A 21,642-nucleotide genomic window follows, 5' to 3' on the forward strand; every position below is an offset into this window, starting at 1 on the left:
GGTTCAACACTTGAATTTGCATATTCATCACAGAGGCGGGAGCTGATCATCAACTGTAAGTCCATGAGGAACTGAGTCATTTTGATCTCCTGTATTTCACAGGTAAAGTGACTGTGACTTTACAGTCTCCTGCCACAGCTGAAGGGCCCAATCTCCAAGGGGTGCCAAGCATTACTTTTTGAAAGGAAGTGGCAGCATTCAGATATTTTCACTAATCACCAACTGGTTTATAGCAAGAATCACTAGTCATCTCTGACAGTCCTCATCCTGTGGTAGCTCTGTGGTTTTCTAACTGCTTCACACCAGGGAGCTGTGACTCAACAGCAGGAGCCATTGTGTACCTGCCCTGCAGCTACAGTACTCATTGTGGTTTTGTCAACTCACATCTAGGCAGTCATCTGCTGATTTTTTTTCTCAGTTCTCTTATAGCTCGCAGGGCCAGACAATGGACAGTTTCTTCTGGAAAAAATAAGCACTCTTATTCTCCAGTTTCTTCCATGCTTTCTCTGTGTGCACTTCTCCCTTGTCAGTGATGCCAGGGGTCTCATCGCTGTAGCCAGTCCAGCGCTTGGATGTCTTTGGTGTCTTCTGTATCAGTGTGTTGTGTCAGCAGACTTTCGTTATAAAAGAAGTGTCTTCGTATTTTCCCTGGATATCTTGCTCCACCACCTTGGTTAATTGAATATAAGAATTTTACAGGCAGAAATTACAGAACTAAACTATCCAACCAGCTCTTAGAATTCAATGCTATAGTTAATAATCTGCTTTCTTAAAGAAAGCATTTTAGGGGAATAAAAAATATTTTTTGTACTGAAGCATTCTTTTAATGGAAACGTGAGTTTTGCACAACATGGAAAAGAAAAAGTAAAACAAAATACCCAAGTCATTTTTGTTGCTGCTGTTTTAGTACCATAGAGCAAATGAATGTTTAACATGAAAGGAAATGTAGATAAGGTTAAACTAATCATTAACTAAACCAATTTCACTGCAGGAACTTGATTGAATCCATTTAAAACTATTGCTTTGTGTTACCTGCCTTTTCAGAGTGTATTCTGAGTTAAAATACAATGAAACACTACTTGATCACCCAAAGATATGAGGAAAATAGGATTATTGCAGGCTTGTTGAGGAAAAGATCTGGTGTTCTGTAATTTGAGTGTTTAGACACCTTGAACAGGCTTGTTAAAGGTTGCTTAATATGAGTGAGCATTAAGTGGCTGCCTAAAATTGCTCTACACAGTTACAATGATTTTTTTTCTTTTAAAAGAAGATATTCTATAGGTATATTTGAAGGTAATGGAAAGTCTAGGTATAATTCTGCTTAAAAGTCAAGCAAAAAAACTTGTGAAGAACAGACCTGTATGGGAATAAAAGAATAGTCAGAGATTACAGCACACAGAATTATTTTAGTTTTGCCTTTCACAGGACTCCTTAGTGTGCTTGGTCAAGTAGTTGAGTGAGAGATGTCCAGTCTGATTCAACCAAAGCAAGGGTGGGTTGTTTGCTGGAGATAATTTACCAAAATAACCTGTGCCACAGTCTCTACTATTGACTTCCATTGTGTTCTACCATGTAAAACAGCAAATAAGAGCAAGCACTCTTACAAATACACGGGTAATTCTTTGATCAGATTGTTATGCACAAAGACACAAAATTCCTTGCCTCACATCCTCAGGATTACAAAAACTGATGGGCAATTGCAGGAAAATTACCAGCATTTCTGGCCCAGTGATTTGTTGGAGAAATGGCTGTGGAGAATTCTTCAGTCTTTACTTCTCACTACTGGTTACCTTATTGCTTCTGCTTTCTACCCAGATTATTCTAACTTATTCAAGTAAAATTTTCCAAAATACTCTTCTTTGTCAGTGACCCTATGAATTTAGACACATGTTTTTAAATCCTGCAGTTTCTTCTCTAAAGTAACTAAGGTGTATCTTCTGTGTTCTGGGACTTTGGTAGTCTCCATCTTGAATCCAAAGTCATTGTCCTCCTTTTTTTGCCTCTTTACATTATTCTCACTTTGTGAAAGACATTGAAAAGTACAGAAAGCCTGAAAACATTGTTAGAGCTCTCTGAAGATCTGATTTAATTCATCCCAGGAGTGGGCTGACTATTATTAGTCCAAGTCCTGTTGTACTGATCTTTATGCCCCTTGATCTTTTTAGGGAACTGCTTCAAGGGATGTTCAGTCGCTCTGCATTCTCAGATGCTCGTTGTGCACATACACTGTTGTTCCTAGGAAGGCCTCTGAGCCACTGTGGGGGCAAACACAGCAGAAAGGCCCTGGAGAAGTTGAATAGAAAGGGCAACAGTGTGCAGGCAGCTTTTATTTAACACACAGCAACATCTGAGGCAGTAGGTGGCTTTCCATAAATGTGACTGTAGATTATGGACAACCAGACGACCTCTGAATATTGCCATGAGGGTTAGGATAAAGAATAAACACCGAGTCTCTGAGATCTGTATCAGGATATTGGGACATTTGTGAGTTCAGGCAAGATACTTTGCTATTCTTGAAGAAAGTTCCATTTTGGAGTCAAACAACATAAAATCATAGTTGCTGTACTCTGAGGTAAAATCAAAAAAGCCCTGATTGCTTAAATGATGGCAACTAATAATAAAGATCCAGATCCTCCAAGAAGTAACAATTTAATTCATTTGTATTCTTTCTTTTCAGTTAGGACGATTCCCTCTGTTCCAGTTATACTCCTTTACTCTTTTTTTGTCCTGGCCTGTCCCATCAGCTAAATCCATTTCTGGGAAGTCATGCACTGCAATGGCCTTCCTGATTTTTATGTTTTAATGTGCCTTCTTATATGTGCATGTGCATAAATGTATATAAATATTTTTTTGCTTGGAGCTTTGGTCAAGAGAACTGCTGATCTCAGGATGTTAATCTCGAGTGCATATTGTTTCTACAGAAGTACAGTGGAAAATCAGATAAGCACTCCTTTGTTAATCTGCTCAAAATTTTAATGTTTTCAACATGCTTGGATCATAAATAAGGCCTAGTTATTCCTCTACATGTGTTCTTGTACAGCTAATAGAATTATAGTGAGGGTATTGTATGTGCAACAGAAGGCAAATCAGGCACCCTACAGGAAGAAACCTGTCCCAAACCCCTCATTTTGGGATAATCTGTAACCTTAATTTCTGCCAAAATTCTCTTACATTCATGGCTGCTTATTGATCTTGAGTGTTCTCTGGATTTTAGTGTGTGCCTGAAGAGCCACAAGCAGCAGTTCCTCCTTTTGGTAGCAAGAGTTTTACTGTGTATCTCGTTAATTCCCTGTAAATCATGGGGCAAGGGTCTACTCTTTTTGTCTAGGAAGTCTGGAGTACTCCTCTATTGCAGTGTTAAATCATCAGATATAATGATTTAAACTGTCAGATTACAAAATTTAAGATTCCTGTTTTGAAGCACTGGAAATAGGCAAATACCTGCATTTCCTGCAAAATCTCCTGTGAGCTTGGCTTCTTCCTGCAGTTACAAACACTTGGAGTCTCAGTTTTCAATTTAAAAATTAAAAAAAAATCCATGTGTACTGATTGCAGTGCAGAGAAGCTTAAAAATATTAATCTGACAGTTCCTAAGCAGGCAAAAAACTAACTCTAAAAACAGTCCTTTGGTCTACCTTACTGTGAAGGGGGGGCATTAACAAGGATTTAAATGTCTGACATGACTAATACTGGTTTTTAAAATATGATTTAGATTAGAGTGTGTGCTGGAGGACTCCAGTGGGGAGTTATGATGAATTTTGTCCTGGAGAGGCATGAGGAGCACATCTCCTTTCCCCACTAACGTGCACAGGGAGTACTTCCCCCACAGCACAGTGATTTCCATTAGCTCTGTCACTGCTCTGAGTCTTTAATTTTATTTTTTTCCACTCCAAGCCTTCCCAATTTCCAACTTTGCTGTGTCCATCACAGCTTGAGCAATTGGACAAGCCACTTTTCTTCCATCCTGTGGGCAGTGAGTCCAATTCTTCCTGGAAGGGTGAGCCATAGGAAGCCTGAGGAACAGGCTGTTCTCCAGTGCTGTAGCGTTACATAAATAATTCTGAGACCTCTGCCATCTCTGCAGTCAGAGGACCAGCTCTGACACAACCAGAGCAGTAACTCTGTTCTGTACAGACACAGACCCTGCTGTTTTGGAGGGGATGACAATGCCATTGTTATCCTGATGCTGTCATGCAAGATCTCTGTTTTTGTTGAGGCCTCAACACACACATAGTCTTTCACTTTTTCTTCTGGACATGAGGAGATTAAAAACAGAACAAAGAAGGAAAACAGCCAGATCTCTGACTGTCCACTGTCAGTCCTTGCTGCTTTTCCACATCAACTATGTGGCAAGGGAGAAAGCAGAACACAGGTACTCAAGTCTGCACTGAGTTTTATATTTTTTTCCCTTTGCAAGCAGAAGTTGCTAGTTGTCGGAGGCAAAAATGGGTCATGTAGCTGCTGCATCTTAAAAATAAAATCATTGGCAGACTTCCCTGCCTGCAACATAGTGCACTGAATTTCAATGAAAATCCCCCAAATGTACAGAGCTCACAGGCAACTCAGAATGCTGCAACAGAAATTGCTGCAGCCTACATTTCTCAGCAACTTCCGTGCCATTTGATTTGCTTGTTCATAAATCTTTTCTCAATCAAAGTACTATTATTTTTTTGCAGACAAATATCTTGGTTCTGAACTAGGCAGCATTCAGAATGTTCCCTATTTCCTCTTTCATCCTCATACAGATGATGATGGTTTCCTTGAAAATACAAAATACATTCTTCCCAAAACTGTCAATTCAGAAGGCAAAAACCAAATCCAAAACCTATGGTTTAGAAGGAGCAGAAAAACAGTTTATTGTCACGATTCATTTATACAGACAGCTACTAAGACTTTATCTTGCTTAGACTGTTGAGAATTTCTTTTCCTTTTGATCTTTATCTTTCTTTGGATTGCTTTGCCAAACTATCATAGTTGTGGATAGCAATATAGGGTACTGGATTATCGCTGTTAAACAGCTGCTGTGTTGAGGCTGGCATTGTTTTCCATACTAGTTAACCATTAGATTATTCCACCTCTGTCATAGGAGGTGCCAGGTAATAGGTGTAAACTTGGTGGAGGGCACATGGGATCAAATCTAAATCAGCAGCTGGGCTGAGATGAAATGTCTAGAGCTTCTGCTGTCTCTGTGAGCATGAAGTGCAACTGAACAAAGAAAGAACTCAGTTCTATATTCTTTTCACGAGCCCCAGATTTTTTTGGCTGTTTTTCATCCACAAGCTGATCCTATCCAAAAGACTACCATTAGCAGTAAAGTGTATAATCCCAAGGACTAGAATGAGTGCATATGGTTGGCAGTGGAGTCTCAGTCTTACAATATATGTAAGTTCTGAAAGAGCAGGCAGAGGTTTGATTCTGGTGTGATCAGTAACTGAATTTCCTAGTGGAGGGTACACATCCTTTTCACAGGGAGAATCTCTCCAGCAGGGTTAAAACCATTTCAGTACATTTGCCTAAAGCTCTGCCACTTGAGTGGCAAACACACAGCAAGTTCTCACTTTTCCTGCTGCTGGATAGTGCAGCACCACCACAGAAGATGAAAATGTGTGTCTGTCTTCACTCCTCTGGCAATACATTAATGTGTTTTCAGTTTTGTGTCTTAGCCTAAACCCAGACAATGGCAAACTTAAAGGATAAGCTTTACAAGAAGTGGTGGCTGTGGTTTGGCAGGATCTTTATGAGTTTGCTTAGGAGTGAAAGTCTTGGTACTGGTCAACAACTGGGAGGTCCCTGTCACTGGTCCATCTACCAAAACTTGCAGTGGAAGGAAAGGGCTCTTCTCTGAAAGCTCAGATCAAGTGGGTTTGCCTGTCTGTGCAGAGTGTCTGTTTGCCTTTGCTGGTTTACCAAGTCACTGCAGACAAATTATTCTTTGTGTGTTTTTACATCAGTTAGCACTTGCTCGTGTGAAGTTTGCCCGTGGTAAGGAATGTCTGATATTGCTCCTCTCTGGGTCATATTCTCCAAAATTAGCATTTTCACGTGAATTATCTAAAGGGGATGTTGACCACATTTCAATCTAAATTAAACTCATTTAATGTTTTTGAAAACATTAGATGTCCTGTCTTTCCTTTTTCCCAGTGGTTAATTTTCCCATATTTATCCTTGCTGGCTGGTGAATACCTCTGTGTTTGTTGTTTAATTGGCAGATGGGTTCATTTAAGTTGATGGAAAACTGAACTCTGAAGGAAAGCATGTTATCAAAATGCATAGGCTAATCCTATTAGGTGAAAGCATTTTTGCTTAAATGGAAAATGGTTAGACTGTATCTTCAGTATCTCTTCAGGACTGGCTGTGGCTGATTTTGCTGTTCCTGGAGGCTCATGTGGTATTCTCTGATTCATGTAACTGTGAATAGGGAGGCAGAGGAAAATGGTTTCCCTTGACTGGAAATGGTGAACTCTGTCTTGGGTCCCTGCTGAAATTACTGTTTTGTGTTGGCTTCAAATAGCATTGGAACAAGCAGTATGATACAGTGCATGTTAGGAAGTATATGAAATACCCCTTTTTTTCTCCTCCCCTAACTGAATCCACTTGGTTATATTCCTGGCTGTGCCTGCAGCTGAAGTCATGTGGTAGTACATCTGCTTTACACTAACAGGACTGTTTTACGTAATTCATTATGTGCAACCACAAAGTCAGCTGCTAATCCAGGCTAATCCAGCACTTTCCTGAAGAGCTACATTAACAAGTCTTGCTTCAGCGTTTTCAGCCCAGCCCTGGACAGCTCATGGTCTGCTGGACAGTGCCTGGCGCTGGAGGAGATTGGGTTGGGGTGTGCAGAGCCTCCAGTCCCTGTCCCTTTGTGATGTCTGCAGGGCTGTAGCAGGAAGCCCCAGGATGTGGGCTGGGTGGGCTTTTCACCCCTCCAGCAAGTCCCAGGATGTGTATGGGCTGGGTGGGCTCTTCACCCTCTGTCCAGGCAGGCTCCAGCTGCACAAGTAGGGGAGGTGGCTGGGAGAGCCAGCCCTGACAGCCAAGAGCTGATGTGCCAAGACAGGCAGAGCCCCTGGTCTGCATCAGTGACTTCTCAAACAAATCCTGACAAGCACATCTCTGGGGGAGTGCAGACTGTGTCCTTGCATCCCCGTGCAGCCAAATCCAAGGCCTATACAGACATCCTGTTTCTTTCTCTGATTACAGCAATTTCTGCAGATTGGAAGCAATTTGCTCTTTGTTTTTGATTATACCTGTGCTGTCAGAGGATCCCTCCTGGCAGCTGGGCAAAGGGAGCTTTCCTCAATGGCAGTGGACACCTGAACACCTGAACTCCTGAGGCAGAGCCAGCAAGAGCTGATGGCTCAGGCTGTACTCCCACAGAAACTTGAATTTCAAGCTGCTGCTTCAGAGCCCCCTCTTTCATTGTTACATGTCTTAGCACCTCTTCCTTGAAAATAACAGATTTGAAGTGTTTTCTTTCTTATTTTACCCTTTGGTCCTCATTTCTGGCTGAATTTTTCATTTTTTACCTGTGCATTTATATGTCCGTCCTGCCTGAAAAGAAGAAAGAAATTCATTACCTTATAGCTGTTATTCCTTTGGCAAATACAGGTGTTTGGGTCTGAACTTTGTCTTGAGACTGCTCTTGTGCAGGTGATGGCACTTTGAGGATGGTGAGACACTGTCACAGGCTGCCCAGAGAAGCTGTGGCTGCCCCTCCCTGGAATCATTCAAGGCCATGTCGGATGGGGCTGTGAGCAGCCTGGGCTAGTGAGAGGTGTCCCTGCCCATGGCAGGGGGTTTGAACTGGATGATCTTTAAGGTCCTTTCGAACTTAAACCATTCTGTGATCTTATGTTTCCAGAGTCAAGAGAGCACAGCCTGCTATAAAGCCATGCCATGGATCTGGATGTTGCAGGAGCAATCTCTACCCCACAGCATCCACTCTCAGAAGCAATTCCAGGTCAGTTTGTGCATTTTTGAATAGCATTTGCCCCAGAGACATATGGATCTGCTGAAAGTGTTCCCTGTCCAGGCACTTTGTGCCTTGGAGCAAAACTAGATGGAACATCCCTAAGTGTTTTCTCAGTGTTGCTGGTGTTATCCTTACATCCATGTGGTTGTGATGGGCTGTAGCATGTGGGGATCAACATCAGGAACGCTTTGACAGCCAGAGAATCTGAGCTGTGTTTAAACACTTAATACCTCCTAAAATACACTGATTTTATTTGGGCTGCTTGAGACTGGGAGAAATATTCTTTCCTCTTCTGAAGTATTTTTTCAAAGAACAGCAACAACAAACAAGCCCAACCACAAGCTGTGGGATCACAACTTCATCCTCTCAGTTTTCTCCACGCTGTGCTGGGCAGAGGAGCAGCGAAGGCATTTGCAGATGCAAAAATACACTTCTGGGACTTCTCCCTGCGGGGAACTATTGCTTCACAGAGGAATGATTTAAACAGCTGTAGTTTGTCTTGACAGCATATTTTCTTTACTCTGAGCTGCAAAATAACGTTTTTGCTAAAGATTTTCTGTGAGAATCTGATCCTGCAGTAAATGCCTTTGCAGGTGTTGGGTGTTCCTTGAAAGAGACAGAGATGGTTGAAAAACAGAGGAATACTTAGGAAAAAAATATTCTTTTCCTTCCTCAAATCCCAAAATTTGAATTTAAAAGAAAAAAAGGTGTAGTTCAACTAGAAACCAAGGTAAAATTTGCAGCAGTGTTTGATCCAGAAGTGCTGTAATTTTGCTCCATGGAAGTTGCTGTCCAGGTCTCCTGGGCACTTTTTGGGTTTGGGACTTTGCTGGGGTCTTGGGTTTTGGGAAGGTTTTGGGAAGGTTTTGTTTGGTTGGGTTTGGTTTGTTTTTTGGTTTGTGCATTACCACAACCTCATTCCCCACCTCTCCCTGAGGGTAAGCCTTCTTTTTTATCCTGCAGTACTTCCTATTACTTATGATTGCACCAGCACTGTGTTAAATCCCCTGTCAGCACTGAAATTCAGCTCAGACAAAAGAACAAGAACCAGGGGTGGTACTTTTAAGTTTTGAAATCACTAGACTTTGTTTTAGGCTTGTCTAAATAAACTGTTGGGTTTGAGGTTTTGTTGTTTGTTTGTTTTAATAAAACAATGAAAATTCTTGATGGGGAAACACTCTTACAAGAAGAATAATGGCTCAAAGGTCTTAATTTCTTTAGTGTAAAAATAGATTTCATTTGGTTGATGATTCAAGTAGAAAGAGCCCTTATAGAGAGTAGGGTAGAATATTCTGTAAGAGATGGGCCAAACTCAAAGACTATACCAGGTCCAAGAGATGTGGTGTTTTTTGTGTTGTCATTTCAGTGTTCATTTCAGGCTGAAGTTCTGGCAGCCACTGCTCAGTGAAAGGATGGACAAGGCTTGTTTAGAAAGCTGTCCCTTCCTCACCTGAGCTTCTGCCTTTTTTATTTTTTGCCTTGCCTCACTTGCTGCCATTTTCCATGTTTGTGTAACTCACTGGCAGCAAGTCAGTGTCCTCATGTATCCCACAACCACTTACTTGTACATTGCCATCATATTTAATTTTTGTAACTTGCATGATGCGTTGGCACTGTGTGCTTTGTGAATCACTAGTTCATAAAGAGCTGATTGTATCACAGTGTTATACAACACATAAAGTGGAATCTTAATCCTAGAGAGCTTTCTCAGAACAGTGACAGTCGTTCAGAGTGGTTTTGTTTGAGGAAATGCTGGTATGGACCTGCACCTTCTTTGCTTTTCCGATTACTTTTACTGTTACCTGCACACTTCCTTCACTGAAGTGCCATGTCCCAGTCCCCTAAAGCAAAATAAGACTGAGCAATCCAATTTCAGACTTGGTTTTGAAATTGGCTAGTTTGCTGTGCCAGTTGAACTGATTCATTTCTAGGCAGTGCTGTACAGGGGCCAGCAAGAGATAAAGTAAGACCTCAAATATTTTGTGGTGGCTAAACCTCCACTTATCATTTCTCAGGGTTTCCTTAGTATTTTACTGGGCTGGAACTCTAAATGACTCATAATATAGTTGCTTTGGAGAGTTAAATAAGGAATGAAAATCAAAGCTGGTGCACAGCAATGATATATTTTTATGTATGTCACTCCTTTAGTAATGAACTCAATTCTCAGCAGCCATTCTCACTTCTAAAACTCTGCAGAAACATTCTCTGTGTGTTGGACCATAAATAGCTGGTGGGTTTTGATTAGCGTGGGATGACTTGTGTCATGGCAGAGTCTCTAGATAGCCATGAGAAAAGGAACTGAGTTCACTCAGACTTCTGCACTGTCAACACATGTGCCATCCAGCCTCAACTAAGATGAACCTTGTTCCTTAGCAGGTATTCCTGTGCCACTTCAGTTTCTCCCTGTGATGTAGGGATGTTGACTGGAGCTCTCCCACAGCTTTGCCTGTCTTGTCTGCTGAGGCTGGAGCTCACTGGGGCAGCACTGGGCTGTCCATCCTGAGGAACAGGATGCTGAGCTCAGAAGCAGCCTTGAGGTGCTGCTGTGGCACAGGCTCTGCTGCCAAGGAGGGTTTGATGGGCAGGGAGAACATCTGGCTGGCACCTAATGCTGAACAAGTCAGGCCCTTCCCTGCAATAAACTGCTACTGACTGAAGTGGAACTAGAGCTTTTTAGTTCTCCTGATTAGCTTTAAACAGGAATATTTGAAAGGGAATTAGAAGCAAATACTTTGAATAGGTTACCAAAATATTTGTGTAGAGTTTTCTCCCTCCTCTGTTTGCTTGTCTTGGTTTAGCTTTTACTATTGCGCATCAGAAGTTATTACATAATACAGTAATCATCACAGGTTTCCAACTTAGCATCAACTCAGCCCCTGATCTTACTGAAGTCTTTGCTCAGTCAAGAAACTGTCCATGCTCTTCCAGAGGAAGGTGTCCCTGCCCATGGCAGAGAGGTTGGAACTGGATGATCTTTAAGGTCCCTTCCAACCCAAACCATCTTATGATTCAATGTTTACAGTGGTCTCTGCAGTCAAATCCCAGCTGTCTGTTCTCTCTGTGCCTTTGAATGAGGTCACTGCAGAGCAGAATGAAATCACGTGGCTGTGCCCTGAGTTCTCACCGTGTCCTCACATCCACCACAGCAGCTTCCCAGCCTGTGTCTCACCCTGTCCATTTGCAGCTCTGATTTCTCATCCTCTGCAGCCTCCTCTGGCCTCAGCCCTTTTCCCTTCTCCAGCTGTCTGGCTTACCAGTGCTTCTGCTGTGTGTTTAGGGGTTTCAAACCTAATTATACATTAGTTGGAGGGCAAACTTATCTTTTTTTTTTTATTCCCCTCTCTCTTTTTCACCTCCAGGCCCAGCAAGAGTCAGTAAATATGGGTTGGCTTCTGAGGGTAAGGCTGTAAGGATTGCCCAAAAGAAGCAGCAGTTCATTAAATTTTATGTTTCTGGTTAACTTCTCCTCATATTCTAATTAATCCAAGAAACAGAAATGTGCAGTGGGCACTGAAAATATGGTTTAAGATAAAGGCTTAAGGCTGAATGTCAGAATTACAGATGCTGTTTCTTCAAAATTAACTTTTCAGCACGTGTTTTCATGGAGTTTATAAACTGATTCTAAAGCCACACAGGCTTTTGTGGTGCTGCAGAGCATCAGCAGTGAATCAAATACTGTCGTCAGCTGGAATTATTATTGCTGATAAGATAAATCTGGGAATCCTGTACAGTAAAGTCACAACAGGTAAGATTTCCCAAAAACATTTTGCTCAAGTTTGTGTACTGTTGGTTTTGATATCCAAAGGTATCAAAGAGGGATTTGTGTACATTCATGCTTTGGATGTCTAATCAGGTCCCCATGAATGTGGAAAACAACCATTTTGTTCCTTTTAATGAACTTGTTATCAGAATTTAGATTAAAAACCTACTGTGCTGTAAGTGGAGCTTACAGCTGCCTGTATTTAAGTTAAAATTTAGCAAATTAACTTGACAACCTAGAGCAAATTTTGCTAAACTAATTCTGATATAGTAGTCAATTTTCACTTTTTTTTTTAATGCCAACTTGAGGTGTTCTGGATTTTGGAGTAAATAACCCAAACTAAAATCTTGGTAGTTTAAAGAATGAAATTTGTGGAATAAAGGTGTGTTGTTTTGCCTCTGTTGGGAAAGATTCTCCAGCAATCTCATGGAGAAGCCCTGTTAGTGCTGTGCACCAGACACGGAATTCAGCAGCTGAAGGAGCTCTCAGTTCTTGTCCTCCTGTGAAATACCTGCCCACTGCTTGCCTGTCTGTCCTAACTATGCAAACAGCAGCCGATGGAGACTTTTTAAATCCTTTTGGATAGGCTATCCAAAAAATTTGTTATCCCACTGTGTACAGATTTTGCATAGGGATCAGTGATCTCAGAATAGATCCCAAATGTGTAGGAATCAGCATAGTCCCACATAGTGATTTATTTTGATTTTCCTCCCCACCATCTTGTGGGATTTGGCTGGAGGTTTTTTTGGGGTTTTATATATTCTTTTTTGAAGGGAAATCAGTGTTTTTCAATTACAAAGTAACATTCAAAACTTTTTGGTATTTTACAAAAACATAATCTCTCTTCATACTGTTCCAGATGGGATCCAACACTATTTGGCAAGTGCTTTGCAAAATAAATCATCTAGAACCTGCCCTCCTCACCCCATCCAACCAGCCCAAGGCCCTGACTTCTCAGAAGGGTTTCTCTCCTGTGTCTGCATTTCTTGGAGCTATTTGCAGGTTTAAAAATACTCAGTGTTCCACTACCTTCCAAACAAACTGTCCTCTCTGGAAAGGCAACAAAATGGCTCAGCAGACAGCAGTCCCATCCCACACACCCACGCCCACGGGCACACACAGCAGCTAGGCATGTACTTCAGCTGTCTCTAACACACAGAATTTTCCTTATTTCCAAGTACTCACCTCTTCCCTTTTCAATGCCTTTAAAATAAAAGATTTATATGTTCATATGTACACACAGGAGAAGGAGGAGGGAGGAAAACAACAAAAAAAAGGTGTGAGAATTGGTTTGTCTGCCTTTAGATCCCTCAAAAAAAAGTCTGGAGTGGTCTCTCCTGGTTCAGGTCCACATCCAAAGCCTGTGGAGTTACCAGTTAGTGTGGCACAGAGAATATTTTGCATGGTAATTACCATCTATATATCTAGATTTAAAGTATATCTGTAATGAGTGTGTCACGTGGCACAGGCATCTCTGTAAGGGAGTGCTTTACAGCTTGCCATGCAAACTCTGCCATGTTTAGTTTTCTTCAGGAATGAAGGATGCATTGTATCTAATCAAAAATTTACATTTCCTGAAAAAACCCCCAAACAACCAAGCACCATTGTTTTCTACTTACAAGCTTTTGCTATATACAGTAATATCACAAGCCTTCAAGAATGCCAATCAATTATTTTTCACTTTACCTTTGCATCTAATCCATCTGCTTTTCATAAGATGTCCTATATCAAACCTCAAGGTCCTGTGTATGATCCGTAGTTTCTTTTCTTGCATTTATGTCAGTCCAGAAAGCTGTGGCACACTCTTTGGAGTTCACCTTGTGTGTTGGTGCTAAGGCTGGAAATCATTAATATCTTAAATGTTTCAGGGTGTCTTTGATTTTTTTCTTAGCCTTTCCAATTTTCCCCCTAAGTTTCTCACTGCTGAAACCAGGCCAGGTGTTTAATTAAGGTGATTTTTTTTTCTTTTTTCAGGAATTATTACATTGCATATGAATTTTGTTCTGTTGAGGAATAACATTCAAATAACCTTCCTTGGGGTTATTTTGATATTTCCATCTCTAGCCTAGACTAGGAAAGGAGGACAATGCTTGATAAGAACGAAGTTATTAATTGTGGGGTTTTAGACCTTAACAGAAGTTTGTCTGTTAGTTTGACTTCAGTTTTTAAGCAAAACTTGAAGTAATCCAGCTGGCTGGTTTATTCAGCAATGGCACTTGAGAACATTAAAAAAGCTTTTTCATATGACCATGTCAAACCAAAACAACATGAGGATCTTGCCCTTTTACAAACTGTTGGCGAAATCACATTCAAAGTCTAGAAATAAGAGATATTTACCAAACTTTCTATCTTTGAGCAGCCTCTTTTTAATCCTTTCCTCTCAAACCTGGATTTCCAGATGGCGCTGCTACAGGGACAGAGGAAATTACTGATGGAAAAATATAATGTGCTCAAAGGGAGATTTCTTACCAGGAAGAGAAGGCTTTGCCTTCAGAAAAACTGGTTATTTTTTGTTTCTGTGATCAATATGCCCCTTTTATGTTATGGGAGTCGCAATTCCAGCTCCTGTGTCCCTTTTCTTCTGGTGAGTTTGCCCCTGAGGGGGGACTCTTCACTGTCCCTGCTCAGCCCCAGGGAAAGCCTGCGATTATCAGGGAAACGAGCCAGCCAGAGAGAAAGTGGGATAGAAAGGGAAATGCCACGTTTCAGGCAATGTTCTGGGTTTTTTCCTATTGAGTCAACTCTACATCAGGGATTTGGTGTGCAACAAACTTAACAGAAATGGATTGTTCTAATGACAATCTGCACAAGACTGAGCCTTTCCTTGAATTAGTTCAAGAATAATTAAGCCTACAAAAGTCGATTTCCAAAAGGATCAGAGAAATGCAATATATTAAACGTCTTCACTCAAGTAATTTTCAGCCAACTCCATGGAGACCCGGCATGCAGTGGAGGAGAATACTAAGAGAGATGCAATGAAACATTTCAATATTTCTATCCCTTAAGCTTTCCATTTGACAAAAGGTTCCAATAGTTTGGGGTTTGATCTTTGCTCAAAACAAAAACAGTTGCCAAAACATGTTTCTTCACAGACACACTTGTATTTTTGATCAGCTTTAATGGAATTGTGATCTTCAGATAGGGTGCATCCTTGTCAAACATGAAAATAATATCTCCATTAATATCTTTATTACTTTCTTATATATTTCCTGCCCTTTGACATTATCCTTGTATTTGTATGTTCCCATTCTGAGGCATTTTCCAGTATGATTATTGCCCTCCCTCAGTGGGCTTTGACATTGCTGAAGGATTGTGCTGTCACAAATACTGGAACCCCCAAAAGGACAGGATTGGAAATGGTCAGCAGATTAAAAATGTTTGCTTGAAGTTCATTCTTTGGTTTGAAGCAGTGGGGGGAAATATTTGCATAAATGAATTTTTAATAGATACTAAAAATAAAAAGCTGCTAAAGAAAATGTAGCTTGTCTGCCTCATCATGCAATTTTAATTATGCAAGCATTTATGTTCTTTGTGTATTTTGACTTGCGGCCATGTGAGACACATGAGTGAACTGTCACTCATGCAGAATTAATTATAATTTGTCCATATAGGGGAAAAAACCCTGGGAAAATATGATAACACTTTTCATTGGCAGCAAACTCTAGTTGTTCTTAGTCATTTGAGAAAATTATTCTTAGCAGACTCTGGAAATTTTGTAGTTCAAAGTGTTCCTTAAAAAGAGGTGTATTAGCACATGGCTACATCCACTACAGGAATAGATTTTAACAACTAAGGAACTGTATCCTTCTGTACCATAACACTTATTTCACTTTCTTTTTCTTTCCCTTGAAGAAGAGAAAATATTTTGATTCAGTGTTTGGCAATCCAAGCCAGGTTCTTTAAAATAATATTCTCTTGGAATCTACCGAGTGTAAAATGCTGGTTTTAGAATAGTTACTGTTCTACAGTATTGCAAACCAAAATCTTTAGTTTCCCACATGTGATAGAAGCAGTTTGTAAGGAGTTTTTAGACTTTGCACTTCTCCTTTTCCCAGGTAAGTGGCACATAACTCGTTGTCACTGACACGCAGGGCAACAAATGGATAGAGCGAGCACGGATTCTGAGATCTATAATTTTTAATAATTTTTAAACTAGCTACAAAATGTCAATCACTTCACAAACTGACAGGAGACATAAGGAATTTTCATATTACATGCTGTAAATGATATTTATCTCACAGTTTATCTAGAGTTCATTCATTTAGGTTTTTTAATTATTTTTTTAATTGTCAGCTACTAAACATCTCAGCGATTTGGTGTGCATAGCTCTAGGTAAGCAACAGAGAACTGTACTGATAACAAACCACATGGGGATAGCGACTAGTAAGAGAGAGCCTTATAAAAATTACATTTCTTTGCACCATTTCATATGGTAGTTGTTTCCTCCAAAAGATAGTCTTCAAAAGCAGCAGACAAACCCAATATATTACACTTATTCTTTTTGTCTTTGACATATTTTCAGCCAAGCTTTTATTTGCTGGCAATGGCTAAATGGTGAGTGCCAAATCCCTCATTTTTCATAATTAAAAAAAAGATCATGATTAATAACTATATATATATCAACAAGAAAAAAGTGGCACAACTGCAAACTTGCTGGTATAACATAGTCCCAAAAGAGTCCGAATACTGAGCATGCTTTTGTTGTCATTGTTGGTGTGCTACTGCCATGGGAAAGTTCTTGTTTAAGTAGGAGTCTAAAAGTCTATTTATTCCTCATGCATAAATGCATAAATCACATCACTTTTTAGTGCAATGCTTGTTATAGTAATATAATTCCACATTGTCTAATCATGAAATCATAACAACAGATAATGGCAATGAGGAACTGAAGACAGCAGGTTTAAGTGCTTAAACATCATGATACCCAAAGACAGGAGCATGGCAGTAGCTCTGTGGAATGTCACAGTTTTACAAGAACAATACTGTATATTTAAAGGTTAACAGCACGTTTAGCATTCCAACAGTGTTGTCATTCAGCAAACATCATTAAAAAAAATGAGGAGAGAGAAAAAAAAGGAAAGGAATCCAAAACAGAAACAAGGAAAGGAAAAACCCCAAAAAACATCATAGTGAGCTATAGCCATCAAATCAGCACTATGTACAACCTTTGGAAAGAAAGATATCTAGAAAAAAATAATTACAAGTATCATTTTTGGAAAGCTGACAAACTACACAGGACAACATTTACAATGGGGCTGATATGTGCATGTGTGCAAACCTAGTAGATAAATACCATGATAAAAGCATGAAGGTGCTGCCCTGTTGGGCAGCAGTAAAAGGAAATGCACTTCACTGCATTTAACCGCTGCCCAGCATCTTTGTTGCACGCTGGTTGGCTTCATCAATCCTGGTTTTGTTGGAATCAGCCTGGGGAAACACAAAGAAAAGAAACAGGTGAGGACAGGGAAGAAAGAGGATAGATACTTCTGTCATTTTGGCTGGGTCAGAGTAAAAAATAAAAAATAGAAGCCTGACAGTACCAGAGAGTTGCTTTTTATTGTGGTATTAGGGACCCAAAAGGAAATTCCAGATTTGCTGGTTTTGTGACACTTCATGTAGCCTTTGAGCAAAGCTTTTATGTTTGTCCTCATCTTCCCTGAACTCCTGTGCCAGATCTTTGACTGGTGCTATTGGTAGCCTGGCATTGATGGTGGTGTGCATGTGGACCTTGCTGAAGCTGAGAAGCTTCACTACCCCCTAAGATTCAGTGGGCCTGAACTCTGTTCTAATTTAGGTCACCAGCCATGCTGTCAAAACGAAAATTTTGTCCAGTGTAGACAATCTCTGGAACAGAGATCCATAATCATCTCATGTAGGCAAAGACAAAATTCTTTGAAAAGATCAGTCTGGGTATCTACTTGTGGAAGGAAGGGGATAGGTAGAGTGATGCCAGTGCTCCAACCAAGTTCACCAGTATAGGTGCAAGACAGACTATCCTCTCTCATTGGGCAGCAGCACAAGCAGGAATTAAGACAAAGCAGGGATTCTCTACTATTATTTCAAGCAATCAAACTGGAATTTTGATGGTTTGACTGGATGATCTTAAAGGTCTCTTTATAGGTTTCAGTATAAAATGCTGTTAACAAAATGGCACCACGTGGGAGATTTGGGTGCTCTCTCTGAGTGGGAAGACACTTTGGCCAGGACTTTCTGTAGCTCTGCAGAAGCTGGTTTTGGTTTTGGAGACTAAAGACATTGTTTTAGCTGACAAAAACTGGCAAAGCTCCATTCCAAGCCCACGTTGCCATGCCGACTTACTCTAGCAGAGGGACTAGATAGAAAATAGTTTCAATTTTTAAAATCAGACCTGTGGGAAAGGTGAGAGTTGTGTTGCTGCTTTAAAAGCATGAGCTCAAATAGCAAACTCTTTTCTGTGGTTTGATGGCTGCATTTTGTTAGCTTTGATTGTTCCCACATCTCTGGGGTGTCTCCAAATTGTACAGATTTATTTTAAATCTCCAATTTGAAACAACAGAATGGTGAAGCAGTTTTCCCATATGCATTTAAAAATCCTTTAAAAATGTTTATACTGATGCAAAATAAATCATTCTGAAATATCTTGGAGTTTTCCCCATAATTGTTTTGGAAAATGTTATATAGATGGGTATTTATAGTGCAGAAGGATGTGCCAGATCCTCAACTAGTGTAAATCAGCAAAGCTACTCATTACAAGCCACACTCCTTTATTGTAGCCATGAGTTTGACCTTGTCTACCACAGTAGCTTCATTTGTCATGAAATGCATGGATTGACTGAATATTGATGAAACCTCATGTTCCTAATGATGTCTAGACGTTAGTATCTGTTAGATGAAGTTGCATGGAAGGCAGTGGGAGTTCTTTGTGCAGACCTTCCCACCCAGGTCAAGACAGAGGGCTTCAAGCCCTTCCTACTTTCCTCCCAGCCTCCTATTTATGCCTTATTTTAGGGCCAGGCTCTTTTGGTGGTGATGTCTGTGCCATGTGACCTACTCGTTAAGTCATCATTTTGGTTTGTGTCCCATTCTCTCTGATATGAGGTAAAGGTAAAGCCTTTTATTCGTTGCTATCCCGATTGCTGTGGTTTGGATGCATGAATCCAGTTAAACACAAATCCTTCAGGAGCATTTGGAGCAGCTTTGTGATGCATTCCAGCTTTTGCAAAGTGTGCCAGCCAAGGTTCTTTCTAAGGGCCGTAATGGGTCCAAAACACGGTGCTCCAGCTGGTAAGGAGAAGGGAAACAACTCTAGCAATGCTGTACACCCACCATCAGCTAGGGATGATGGTCTATTGGCATATTTCATTGCAGAATGTCTGTGTGTGCATTTGGGGTTTCAGCTAACCATCATTTCTGTCTTTTATAGAGGTTTTTCCTAATATATTGTGTTTCTTTTTTAGTATCTCATTACTGTCTTCTTACTCTGAGAAATTTGGCAGATTTTCACTAAGACTGAAGACTGTCTTATTTTTGTGCTGTTTTCATGACAGCTCCTCTGTGTACAATGCAAATCGATCCTTCACAAATATGCCACTGTTCCTTAGCCAAGGGCCCTGGGTGATAAGGCCTTCCTGAGAGGCTGGATTTAATGAATCCCATTAGCTGCCAACGTTATTTTGCCATTGCTGTATGACATGGAAAACTCCGTAAGAAGAACACTCAGACGTTCAAGGCTGGTCCCTCAGTGAGCTGATTGCTCTCAGCATGTGCTGCCTGGAGTTTGGCCCATGTGCTTAATATGCACAAAGGGCTTGGTCAATGTCTTTAAAATCCAGATGTTTGCAAGCCTGAGTTGGTAGGAGAACAGTGACCTGTCAGGCTTGCTGTAGTTTGGGACAGTATCCTGCAGGCACGGGTAGGGCATCACTGATTTCCATCCACAGGGCACGTCTCTTGCCACAGTGTTATGCCATGTGCTGCTTTCTAGTGCTACTCATATGAATAACAGCAGCAAATCCTTCCCCCCATGCTCCTAGTTTTCCAAGAAATAAGAAATGGTGCAGAATGGCATCCCAGTAATAATGTGCATTTTGCAAGATAATGAAACAAACAGATGTAGCTTTATAAAAGAAAGCATTTGACTGATGCAAAGCCATGTGCTCTGTGGTGTCACGTGACTGTCTCTTTCTCAGGGATGAACTTCCCACCTTTAAGACAATGTGTACTTTGCCCACACCTCTCTGGAATCAAACTCCAATAAGGAGAGCTCTCGGAGTGAATCCCTCAGTGCAGCATTTTCTTTAATTTTTTTCACCAGGCTCTGATGTAGTTAATTGACATGAAAAATAGGCATGGCTCATGTGAGGATGCCTGTGTGTGTAAGAAGGCTCAAGAGTACAAGCTCTACCACTGAAGGTCAGAATTAACTCTAAGCACCACATGGAAGTCTTTGGGTTAGATCCTCAGTTTGTGCAAATCTCAGCGGAAGTCGAGTGTTGTGTTGATTTTACACCAGATGAAGACCAAGCCTCTTATGCCACTTCAGCCTGTCTGTGCCTGTGCCTGGAGCTCTGCCAGCATGGATGCAGATGGCTTGCAGATCTCGGTATCTGAGGATGGCACTGAGCTCCCAGCCGGGTTTGGAGCGGGCTGCTCTCTGCTTCAGAACTCTGCAGTGCAGGTCTGGCACTGGAATGGTGCTCTCTGTCTATGGAGGTGGTGATTCTGCAGTAGTAGTGCTGAACTTCTGTATTTCAGTGGGGCCATGTGGGGCAGAATTATATATAAATACATATATACACACATACTCCCCAAGACAGCAGGTAGATCTCTGTCCAAATGTTCTTATAAGCAGACAGCATAACAGAACTGGCTGCACTTTTACCATATGGCAAAGCATTGTCTAATAAACTCCCATCCTCTTATGGGGACTGATCCTCCAAGCAGGTGATCTCATCCTGAATTGCTCACAGAGTTTCCAAGGAAGGAAAAGTCCAGGAATGTTTAAAGCTCTCCAGTAAGTGCCAGGGCTTTCCAACCTAAGCCTCACAGTCCTGCATAGCTCAGGGCACTTCTTGTTTCCCAGAGCTGTGGCAGAAAGAGCCTTGATGTGTTCTAAGGGCTCCCCTTGCAGTTGTCTGGCAAATTCAACAGCGTGGGTTCAACCCAGCCTGCACTGGAGGTTACTGAAGAGCCACAGCAGTGAGCTCTGCTTTGGCCCAAGAATTTGGAGGGAGAAGATAAGAACTCTAGCAGCTATTTCCGTCCCTTGTCCTTCCCCAAGCTGATAAGGAACTGCAGCATGCACAGCCTGTGCTTACCAAAGGGAAGACATAGCCCCTTTCAGGGTCCCCTTAGGAATGTCAGCTCTTACCTTCTCCATGATCCTGTCAATCTGGCGATTCTGTGTGTCGATCTCATTGCCCATGTCCAAGGCCATGTGACGTAAGTTGCCAATGATGCCGCTGACCTGCTCAAGGTTCTCATCCATTTCATTTTCCCGGGCATCATTTGTTACCCTGGGAGCAAAAAAACAATTCTTTAAAGCAGAGACAGGAGATACCCCCTGAAACTGTGATCTACTTCCCCTGCATCCTCCATCACTTGTCACCTGAGAAGCAGCTGCTTTGCCCAGCTTTGACAAAAAGGAATTAATAAGGAGGTTGCCTGAAAATCATTATGTGCTTTGTTTTGGATATTGGGCCCAGTTTTCTGGGTTCATCACTGCTCCAGTTACAGTGCTGGTGTCTGCTGTTACTAGAGTGTTGCTGTATGAGCTGTCTGTACCACATACTGCACCTCTCTGCAGTGATCATCCTTCTGGAGCAAGAGAATGAAAGGGTGCCCCCTTTGGATATGTGTGTGGTTATACTTCATGGGAAATGCTGGAGGGTGCTGGAATTACAGCTATTCCAGGTCCCTTCCTTGAACT

At 41.2% G+C, this 21,642-nt stretch overlaps 1 protein-coding gene across 2 annotated transcripts in view; it reads right to left on the reverse strand.

The window, feature by feature from the left end:
- Positions 1–15,854: 15,854 nt before the first annotated feature.
- Positions 15,855–21,642, reverse strand: part of SNAP25 (synaptosome associated protein 25) — a 61,521-nt gene continuing 55,733 nt past the window's right edge. For both annotated transcript variants that reach the window (XM_071582137.1, XM_071582136.1), the window contains exons 7-8: positions 21,085–21,229; positions 15,855–17,162 (exon numbers count right to left, since the gene is read on the reverse strand). In XM_071582137.1, coding sequence (XP_071438238.1) covers positions 17,094–17,162; positions 21,085–21,229 — 214 coding nt within the window. In that variant the 3' untranslated portion in view covers positions 15,855–17,093. The remainder of the gene's footprint in view (positions 17,163–21,084; positions 21,230–21,642) is intronic.

The sequence above is a fragment of the Pithys albifrons genome, chromosome 2 (assembly GCF_047495875.1).
Source record: "Pithys albifrons albifrons isolate INPA30051 chromosome 2, PitAlb_v1, whole genome shotgun sequence".
Taxonomy (NCBI): domain Eukaryota; kingdom Metazoa; phylum Chordata; class Aves; order Passeriformes; family Thamnophilidae; genus Pithys; species Pithys albifrons.